Source organism: Leptonotus elevatus, chromosome 15, assembly GCF_054856555.1.
Source record: "Leptonotus elevatus isolate MCC_2025b chromosome 15, RoL_Lele_1.0, whole genome shotgun sequence".
Classification (NCBI taxonomy): domain Eukaryota; kingdom Metazoa; phylum Chordata; class Actinopteri; order Syngnathiformes; family Syngnathidae; genus Leptonotus; species Leptonotus elevatus.
This window is the reverse complement of record NC_141253.1, coordinates 18,357,795-18,369,007: the sequence shown is the minus strand read 5'-3', so window position 1 is coordinate 18,369,007 and position 11,213 is coordinate 18,357,795. Positions and strand designations below refer to the sequence as shown.

The window sequence follows — 11,213 nt, the reverse complement described above, 5'->3', positions numbered from 1 at the left end:
AGGTATATTAATAATTCAGTAGACCTACCTCTTGACCTAAGTTGTTTTTTTTCTCAACATGAAAATGCTGTCCAGCCATTGGTTCAGAGCATTCAAGGGCCAATAGGATATCTTAGCTCGGCATGCAGTGAACATGTCACATATCAGTGAATGTCGTGCATGAGCAAGACACAAGATGCTGCAATCTGATATTAGTGTCAGAATTAATGGTATCGGCATGTTACTTGTTAGTACTCACCGATACTGATACCACTGTTTTAATGCAGTATCAGGGCGTCTGCCGATACCAGTATCGGTATTGTAACAACACTAATTTATACTAATAATTTTAATCCGTATAGGATAACTTGTATTTAACATTCTGCTGTATTTTTGGTTGCCTAACACATACTGTGTATTATTTTTTGAAGGAGAAAAAAAAGGAACCGAGTGTCATTTTCCGTGGAAAACGCATTATTAGCGGGTTTTGTTTCTTGGGGGGTTGGGCGGGGGTATCCTAATGCTTTTCAATGCGCATCAATTATACGTGACTTTCGCTATATCCTCTACATTATTATTATTATTATTATTATTATTATTATTGAGCCGTCATTATATATCTCAATTTTCATTTTATATTTTTTATACTTTTTTTTAATAACAGCAGACGTGTGCATGATGTCAGATGCGAGCTAGAGCTCCATCTTTTCCACAGTGACTGTGTAAATCTTTACCAGCTAGCTAGAGGTACCCTCAGGACGGGAGGGGGGTGGATGGGTTCATCGGGTTCATGTAGTAGATTGCACGCCTCCTCCCATTTCAGGTCGGCTGCTTCCCTCGCTCTCTCTCACTCTCTGAATGAGCTTGCTGCAATTCATATAGATGATGCAAAAAGCTGTGGTGGGTTGCAGTGGCTAAATAATCGAGCTTGACCTTTATTCGGGACACACAGCAACACGATCAGCTGATGCCTTCCAACTAGCTGCCATCTTTAGGTCATTCGAGGCATCAGGCAAACTTGTCACCAAGCTCCACGCCAGATGTTGGAATAAAGGCGCACGGGCATGGGGGAATCGTGTTGTCCTGAGCTGTCAAGAAGCGAAATCTAAATCATGCTGGCCGATGGATGTTGCAGAGGAATGGAGAGAGTCAGGGGTAAGATTGCATCAGACTCTTTGCCGAGAGCAACGTATCCTCAGCAATACGTGCAAACTGGTCCCCAGCAGCAGGGCAGCGACATCCAGGAGCTCGCCTCCAAACGCGTCGACATCCAGAAGAAACGCTTCTACTTGGACGTGAAGCAGAGCGTGCGCGGACGCTTCCTGAAAATCGCCGAGGTGTGGATCGGCAGAGGCCGCCACGATAACATCCGGAAAAGCAAACTGACGCTGTCCATGTCGATGGCGCCCGCGCTCCGCTATTGCCTGGGGGACTTCATCGACTATTACGCCCGGATCGGACTGCGGGGGGGCCTCGCGCCGCCACCTCCTCCGCCGCAGCTCGACGAGCACAGCAGCAACGAGCAGGGCCGCGCGCTCGACCCCCGCAGAAGAGCGCAGGAGCCCGCATCGTCTCCCACCGGCTCCGCGGCGTCGGACGACCACGCACACCGCGTCCTCAAGAGCGAATTCATCGAGAGGGACAACAGAAAGTACTTTCTGGACCTGAAGGAGAACCAGAGAGGGAGGTTCCTGCGCATACGACAGACTGTCAGCAAAGGGCACGGCACGATGGGCTACTACGGCCAGGGGATCGAACAGACCATCGTTCTGCCCGCGCAGGGTCTCATTGAGTTCAGGGACGCACTCTCGCAGCTCATCGAGGACTACGGCGACGGCGAGTGCGACGAGCGCGGCCGAGCCGTAACCGGGAATCACGACGACAGCCCCGAGCTTCCAGAGGCCGCGTCCTTTCGCGTGGACAACAAGAGGTTTTATTTTGACGTCGGTTCCAACCGCTATGGCGTCTTTTTAAAAATCAGTGAAGTGCGTCAGCCGTACAGAAACACCATCACCGTCCCTTTAAAAGCCTGGGCGAGATTCGGGGAGAATTTCATCAGATACGAGGAGGAGATGCGGCGAATTTTCAATTGTCACAAAGAGAAGAGCACAGACGCACGGCAGGACAGCGAGGAGCAGGAGGATTGAGCGACCTTGGAAGTAGGACGGAACCTCATAATCGGCCAATTGTGTACTGTGCTGTACTGTACTGTGGTATGTGTGTGTGCCCCCGAAAGTAGATGGAATTTTAGCGCTGATATTTCAGAAATATCAAGCTACCAAGTCCAACACAATACATCTTCCTCCCTTCTAAATTGAATAGGCTACTACCCTGTAAATAATAAATCATATTTCGGTAAGAACCTATAAAATGGTGGAACAGTGGCAATGTGCAAAAGAAGTGCTCTGCACAGCAACAAACATCATTTTCTCCCTATAGCTCGTCTTACAAATGTGACGTACTTGCTAATGTTTAGCACAGTAAAACAAAGGGTATGAATGGTTGCAAGGAGGGCACTTTGCCACTGATGCGGGGTTTTTCAAAGAGAATATTCGTCATATATGGTGTGATATGGTTGTTGACACCTGCAGATTGTTATAGTTCATGACATGATTAATACTGTACACGCATTCTCACAAGCAGAGGTAATTTATTATTTATTTCAATAACAGAGTGATACACGTATATACTGTACATAATCTATATGTACACAAAGAGTACATTTCTATACTATATGCACACACGTACTGTATATATACAAATATATATGTACACAAATGTGTGTACAAGTGTATTAGGGGTGTTCACTAAAAACAATCTGAATCGGAAAATCGCTTTTCATTTAAAAGACGCGAGTGCATCGAATTGAACCAAATCGAAGTAAATGCCACATGTAGTGACAGTTCATTCATATAATGTCATCAATAAAAGCATTATGGTATAACTTCTCAAACTGAGCCATACAGAATCGAATTGAAACACCACCGAATCAAATCGTTCGACTTTTGTGTACATGTCGAATTGTCTTTTGTTGAATAGATGTACGCACCTAATGTGTGTATATATGTTCATATACAGCCTGCAGTCTATAAAATGTAGCAATTTTCACTCTTAACTGCATACCTCGCCACCTTGGGGCTGGCAATCCCTCAGTCTAGACCTTAGGTGTCTATTGATGTTATTAAACTGTGGTGGAACACCAATGGAGCCCCTCACTTTTGTCAACATTAAGGCAAGAGACACCTTACAAAGGAATACTAACTGTTGCAGTACATTGACATTTATCCTGCAATCCAACACAAACACTTTGAGATTTAGACCACCCAAATATCTTTATTTGAATGATTTAAATCCCAGTAACCATAAAACTCTTGATCTAACTTGTATATTACCCAAATGCAGCTAATTATGTTAATATCTTTTCGAAGGCTTTTCATAAAATACATTTAACTTCCATATCATTAAAATACAGTAAAATTAAAAACACTACCACCAATTAATTAATGATTTCACTTTAAATTTTTCAAATGATTGACCACCCTTAATTAAAATAAGTGAATGCTCGGGGTTTTGGTATTAAATTACTGTAGATTAAAGAATTTAACAGCCCATTTTGTATCAGGCAAATGATAAAGCTACTGGCTGCTCCTACAATGGCTGCAAGTTGTCTGTTGTCTGTGCTGTTTTTTTTTTTCTTAATGGATATGAAATCACTTTTTGATCTTATTGCTTTCTTCTCAGCTTGAATCAAAAGGTAGATGGGGTAGAGAGTGCCTGAAGCGACCATCATCCCTTGTTGCATTCTATAGTACTCGGTCAATTGTGGTTCACATATAGAAATGTCCAATTAGCACGAACCTTTCATCTATGTTTTTTGTACAAAACATAGGAGTTATTTTTTTTCAAATTTTGTCCCTGATTTGCAAAGCCCACTATCAAAACAATAGAATCGGTCAATTTGTAACAGAGGTTTCCTTTGTTGCCGTTGTTTTAAATTAATTTCAGACTTAAGTGTCAAGCTCAAATATTTCCATTTTCGACAATCGATTTACAAACAGGCGGCCGTAACAGGCTCTAGTGGTAGAGAGCTCATTACACTTAAAAATAATTTCTTTAAATTGCTCATGCCAGTTTTTATACACGGATGTTTTACCATGCAGGCTGGTTGACAAAAGAGGTCTTGTTAAGCCTTTCTTTTCACCATAGCAAATCCAAATGTCACAGAAAGATGAAAATTCTCTGTGTCTGTGTTGCACCTTTTCTGATTTTATAACATGCTGCTCTATAGAGAAGTACTTTTTGATAGGATGGTCTCATCCCCAGCCTATAGAAGCCACAAGGACAACAGTCCCTGAGAAATAGAAAATGGTTACAAATGGACCAAATTATTAGAAGACATGATGACATTTTATGTTTAGTTTTTTTCCCTTTTTTTCTGGCCAGTTGTGGTGCCTCAATGCTGGACCACCAACTAGTTTCGGAATCAACAATGCCTTTGAAACTACAAAGTATTTTGGATACTCAAAAGAGAAAGAATTACTGTATATTTTATTTCCCACATGCCCCCCATTACAACACTATAGAATGGTAATTCCTTCATTTCATATTTTCAACCAGATGAATGTTTAAAACAAATCAATTAAATTTTTAAATACTTGAAATCTGAACAAAACACATGGTGCTATAGATTTTTCATCTTTTTCTCTGGTTTCTGTATTACGTTGCCCCATGGAGGATAGCTCAGGTCAATAGCGTGAACATGAGAGGAATACAAGCGAAAGTAAAACCAGACTCATTAAGCATCTGAATGCACACTGGTTAGATAAACAAAGTGAGAGAGTAGAAAGGGCTCAATATCCTGCTACCATGGGCGGTCATACCTTCCATATGTCTGTATGTTTAGTCTATATATATATATCATCTACTGAAAAGAGAGGTTATAACTTGTGTATAAGTGCTAGTGTGTTGTGTGTTTTTGTTTCTAAAAATCTTCTCTAGTGCTGCTTTTAATTAGAATTTGAATAGCAGTTAGCTGTATATAGCAGTTAGCTAGCTGTACCTTGAGCACTTATATGAGCAGCATAGAAAGACTAAAGACAGAGGGCCTATTTCTGACTTATTTATTACTGTGTTCAATTTCCATCTTTATATGAAATTTTACCCGTTATCAGCAGTATTCAATGAAATTCTTTAGTCTACTTAGCTGACCAAAGGTTGTAATAACGCAAAGCATATATTGAGACAAAACGATGCATGCATTAATTGAGACCTCTAACTAACATGTAGAAAGTCAGATCATCATGCAGTCTTCGAGAAAGTTTTATGTACTGCACATAAATGTACCATTGTGTGGATTACCGGTAACTAATTTTCACACACAAAAATGCTGTATTGTTTTCCTAACTCACTTGCGAGCCGTCGATTTTGAGCAGCTGTACTGATAACCTGGTAACCAGCTGAACAATTTCAATTTTTTTTTTTTTTTGGTAGCTTTAGCTCATCTGCATGGGTACTTTTTACCTGTAATTGGGTCAAAATCTTTACTCAATATGCTGGATCAAATCCTCAACCAAATACGCTCAATATAAATAACCAATCATAACCCAGCACTGGATTAGTCAATTCCCCCATTTTGAGTTACTTTTGACCCAGCAATTTTAAGAATGTGAGCAATTACACTCACTCAGCCAAGGTTGAAATGTTCACAAAAATATATGAACCAAAAACAATTAATTTTTTATTCTAACCAGGCGTAGTCTTCTTCAGACCCTCTGTCATGTCTGTCATGCCAACTTCTGTTTTCTTGATGCTCTTAGCTTGCAGTTTAGTGAGGAGATGAAATAATATGATCAAAGTGGGCGAAGAAGAAAAAGTTAATTGTTCATCAAGGCTGGCGTCATTGGTGACAGTCAGTCCTTGTGATTGTGTAAGGTGTAAGCACAGTTTGATGGGTTGTTTGTTTGTTTGGCCGACTTTTAGAGTGTGAAGAACAATTATATCTTGAATTGTTTTATTTTCATACAAGTCAAAGTATAGAAAGAATAACTTTAAGCACAATTTATTAGAAAAATACGGATTAACAAATTATTTGAATTTATTTCACAAATCGGTGAATATGGCGCAGGAGGCAAGTTTTAAATTGCTTTAGACATTACTGCTAAATATTCTGTCTTCATTCTCTAGTTACAAGAACATGAATTTCTTGTAAATTGCCTTGGAATCTGTCGCTGGAATTCCAAAAATGCTCTTAAAAAAGCTCTTTAAAAAAGCACTTTAAATAAAAGTTGCACTTTTTTGTTCAACTGCTTTGTAATCTGTTAACATAGTGGGACTTTTTCCATGGACTATGATGAGCTGCTCTTTAACACAACTTTTTTAGATTTGAGTCTATAGAATTTCCCCATTTTGTGTAAATCAATGCAAATAATAATCGTGTTAACTAAGAGTAGAATTACATTTCGAAGAAACAGTCACGTTCGCTAATATTTATTTTTCCAAAAAAGTACGTTACCTAGATAGCTAGTGTAACTAGAAAAAGTGCAATTTCTGCAGAAATTGCGTGGGAATGCTGAAAGCTAAATGCTAATAAAAGCTGAATGAGTGTTGAATGCTTGTGAAATGCTTATAAAGTAAATCGACAGATAAGTTATGTGAAAATTACTAATTATTAATTGTAGTTGGATGATAAATTTTAAAAAAGAAAGAAAAGAAAACTGCATTAACGCAAAGGAGCTTCAAGAGGGAATCGATCCCCGCGACCTCCTGGTTACTGGACAATTGCACTTTACCAAATGCGCCACTGAGCAGTATCAGAGAGCTGGTAATGATGATCAATTGTATGTATGGAAGTGGGCGTGGAATGTGGTACTTAGAAAAAGAATCGGACGATATATACCGAGGATGGCGTGAATTCTTGAAGCAAGTTGAAATTTGAACGGTGTAAATCGGGAGAATTATGTGGGAGTTAAAAGTATGGACAATAAAAATCCTATTAACATATGTGCCAATGTTTTCAGCACTCCCACAATTATGTTAGTGCATATGTCCAAGGATGAGATATAACTAATTAAATGCAGAGAGTATGTATTGTTACTTGGCAAAATACTGCTGCTTATTTTTTGTCTTTGTCTTAAGAGGGAGATGACAGGGTTAAATCTTTGTTCATGCTTGTAACAGACACATCTTGTTAGTGTTTGAAAGCACCACAGATGTGAATCGGTGGGGTCTACCTCATGACTTCAAAAGACAACATTACATTTTTACGGGCGTGAGTGTTGAATGGTCTCCCAAGCCGTCAACATATTTTTGTCTCTGGAGATTGCACTGCATGCGTTGCGTCCTGTGAAATATGAAAATCAACTCGGCTAATTCCAAAGCAGACAGATTTAGTTTGGTTTCCTTTTACTATATGGTTCAAGACTAACCAAAAACTCAATAGAGCTTAAACTGTATAACAATCAAGTGTATTTGTTAAGATTGTGTTCAGCTACAACTTCAATGGCTGAGCACAAATAAATAAACTCACACAAAAAGAATAGAATACTAATAAATGTTACATACTGTATAGATATGCGTTTCTAAATATGTCTTGATATAATTGTTAGACATGAAACATCCCAAATAACACCTGCTTTGGGCTTCTGACCTACAGTGCTTGCCCAGTACCTTGAAAATTTTGTTAGTGGTTAAAAACAACAACTCATGTATTTAGGTGTGAAACTTTCATGAATTGAAAGAAAATTTGATTCAACATTAATGACTACGTTAAAGAAGTTGAAGGACACAAATTTGGTGTTGTTTGTTTAAGGCATGGGGGGGGGGGGGTGATAGAAAATGGTAAGCATTTAAGGTGGTTACAATATTTTTGGACATTGATGAAAAACTTCATAAAGAAAAATCTGATTTTTCCAACCCCAACGCCTTAAAGTACCTTTTAAGTTGGGAACAATGAAGTCCACTGAGGAAAGTAGTGAATTTGAGGTTGTAAAAAAAAGGTACAGAGGTGGGACTAGTGGTGACAAAGTGTAAATGTACTTGTGCTTGTCATGTGAATGTTTGCATACTGAAGAAGTGATGGTTTGCTGTTTCGTTTTGTCCTCTCCACAGTTTTGGAACTTAGAGATAAGTTGGGTTTTTGTTTGAAAGAGAAATGACCTGAAAAACATGGAACATGTGTACATTTTAGGTAAATGTTACGTATATTGGTGTGTCTTGTAGTCCTCTAGAATATGACTTTAAAAAATAGAACACGTTTTGTACTGTACTAGTTCATCCACTCTATGTAAAGTACTTTATCAGTAATCATTACTTGCCTTGTAATTTTTAAATAAAGCTATGTTTAGAAATGGTAACAGACAGCTAAGTTTTACAGTGTATGCATGCCATCGGTTGGGTCTCAGTATAAAAGAAAAATTATATGGGGGGAAAAAATGGTGCTATGTTACATTATACAGTAAAAAGGTGCTTCTTTGGACCCAAGCTAAATGCATGCCAAGAGGAGCTATCAGACTAAGGAAAAAATATATATATTTGATGTCTTACTGCTGTTCTCAAATAGTCTCAAATCCCAAATATTTGTAATATTTGAAACGATCAGTTAGAAGTAAGTCTGTCAGTCATAAGGTTAACTGTTGAAAACAATGAGAAGTCTGCATACAGTTGCATAGCCTTTGTGCCTGCAGCCTTAACAGACAATCTTGTAACTTTTTTTTTATTCACAATTTTTTTAGATGGTTATGTGTTGAAATATGGTTTATGTAGCAAAAATATGGAACATGAAGTATCAAGTTTGTCTAATCATTGGTATTTGAGTTGGAGAAAACGCAGAATAATGCAGGAAACTAACGTGGAAAAAAATATGCATATTTTATTGCAAGACTTCTTTTTTTCCTTTAACAAAAGATGGTTATTAAACGTTTTCCAAACTTATCAAGTATTTGGATTGTTTCCTTTTCATACTTTATGTACATTACATTATGCACATTCAAACAAACTATTTCTAATTCTTTCAATCAGCATCAACCTAACGGTGCAGCAATGCATGTATAGACAATATAACCCGGGTTCCGCATGAGCGGTGCGCAGGTGCGAATATGTGGGGAAAACAGTCACGTGCACACCAGATTCCATTGGCTTGATACCACGGTTATTATAGTTTTGGAATTTTCATTATAGTTAAGTTTTTATTTCGTTGTGATTTTTTTTTATTATTGTTGTTAGTTTTAATTCATTTTCAGGGCGGCTCTGTTAGTTATTATTAGTTTTAATTATTAAAATAATGGTCAGTTTAAGATTAGTCTTTAGATTAGTAGTTTTCTTAAAAAAAAGAAAAAGAAAGAAAGAAAAAGTGTAGGCTATAACTTATATGTAAGATTTAATAAACACCAATGGTAAAATGAATAAAGTAACGCACTACCTACCTAGCATTACGTTCCGGCTAAGTTAAATGAAAAAGCAGGCGAGCCATTGGAGCCAAAATTCTAACTTTTTTTTTTATTGATATTTGTACAAATGACAACAATAGCTATTCTTATCATCAATGTCATAATGGGGTAGATGCCACAGACTTTTGACTTCCGGGTTTCACACATCAGTGTCTTTTCCGGTCACTGATGGCAGCGTTCCAACACTCGCACCCCCACCCCTGCGCCCCACCCAACCGCATGCTCCCGACATCTCAACTCTCTGAAATGTTTCAGACAACTGAGACAGACACACTACACACTCGCGCGCTTCGACGGGTACGCGCACCCGAGGGCCACAAAGGCGGAAGTGCAAGAACTGGGACTCGGCCCACAAATGGCAAACAGGAAACGGAAACAAAGCTGATGTGTGAAAACCAGGAAGTCGGAAGTCCCGCCTCCTCCGTGGCATATACCCAATACAACAAATTAACAAATGCTAAAAGTCAAACACAAAATATTGTCACAGGAGCGACGTCATTTGAAGAAGGTTTTCTATTGGCTGCTGCTAGATGACGTCACTTCTGTGCGACACACTTTCACTGTCCTTCTCGTTAAATAAATAATAATAAATATACTTAAAATCATGTATTAATTTGTATTTGTCTAGCTGACTTGACTTCAGTGAAGCCAATCAATAGCAGTCTTCCTACTACAGTTGGATGCGGAATCCTGTGTGCCTCCCCCTCGCGATGTTGGCATTGGAGCGAGAGATTTGGTGCAAAAGTCACGTGACTGGACAGCAGCAGAAAAAACACTTGTGACTCCTAGTGGCGACTTCTTTGACTACAAGTTGTCATATCTACAGGTACAAATCACAACTTTTACAGGTCCAATTAGTTTTGGTTTTTTTACAGGTCCAATTAGTTTTGATACAATCTTTTGTTTTTTTTTACAGATACAATCTTTTGTTTTTTTTTACAGATTCAATCTTTTGTTTTTTTTTACAGATTCAATTTTGTTTTTTTTTACAGATTCAATTTTTTTTTTTTACAGATATATTTTTTTTTAACAGATAATTTTTTTTTTAACAGATAATTTTTTTTTTTACAGATTTTTTTTTACAGATAATTTTTTTTTTTTACAGATAATTTTTTTTTTTTACAGATTTTTTTTTTTACAGATTTTTTTTTTTTACAGATAATTTTTTTTTTTTTTAGATAATTTTTTTTTTTTAGATAATTTTTAAAAAAAAAATTACAGATACTATTTAAATCTTTTTACAGATCCAATTATTATTATTTTTTTTACAGATCCAATTGTTTTTTATTTTTAGACAGATCCAATTTGTTTTTTATTTTTAGACAGATCCAATTTGTTTTTTATTTTTAGACAGATCCAATTTGTTTTTGTTTTTTGACAGATCCAATTTGTTTTTATTTTTTTACAGATCCAATTTGTTTTTATTTTTTTACAGATACAATTTGTTTTTATTTTTTTACAGATACAATTTGTTTTTATTTTTTTACAGATACAATTTGTTTTTATTTTTTTACAGATACAATTTGTTTTTATTTTTTTACAGATACAATTTGTTTTTATTTTTTTACAGATACAATTTGTTTTTATAGGTACAAATCACGACTTTTACAGATACAGATTTATACTTTTTTCCACACGTACAATTTTTTTTTACTTTTGCACCATATTTACCTCCTGTCGAGAAGGGTGTGGTTTGGTGGAGGACCCAGTCGCACGGAGGAAAAATAGCCAGGCAAGGATGCAGTTGATGGAGCAAAAAAAAAATTTGTAATTTCTATAAAACAAAAGCGA

General features: G+C 37.3%; 1 protein-coding gene across 1 annotated transcript; it reads left to right on the top strand.

The window, feature by feature from the left end:
* Nucleotides 1–773: 773 nt before the first annotated feature.
* purg (purine-rich element binding protein G) lies at nt 774–8,907 on the top strand. The gene has a single exon (XM_086096055.1). It carries the CDS (start codon nt 1,092–1,094, stop codon nt 2,124–2,126), a length of 1,035 nt encoding a protein of 344 aa, XP_085952181.1. The 5' UTR covers nt 774–1,091; the 3' UTR covers nt 2,127–8,907.
* Nucleotides 8,908–11,213: the final 2,306 nt, after the last annotated feature.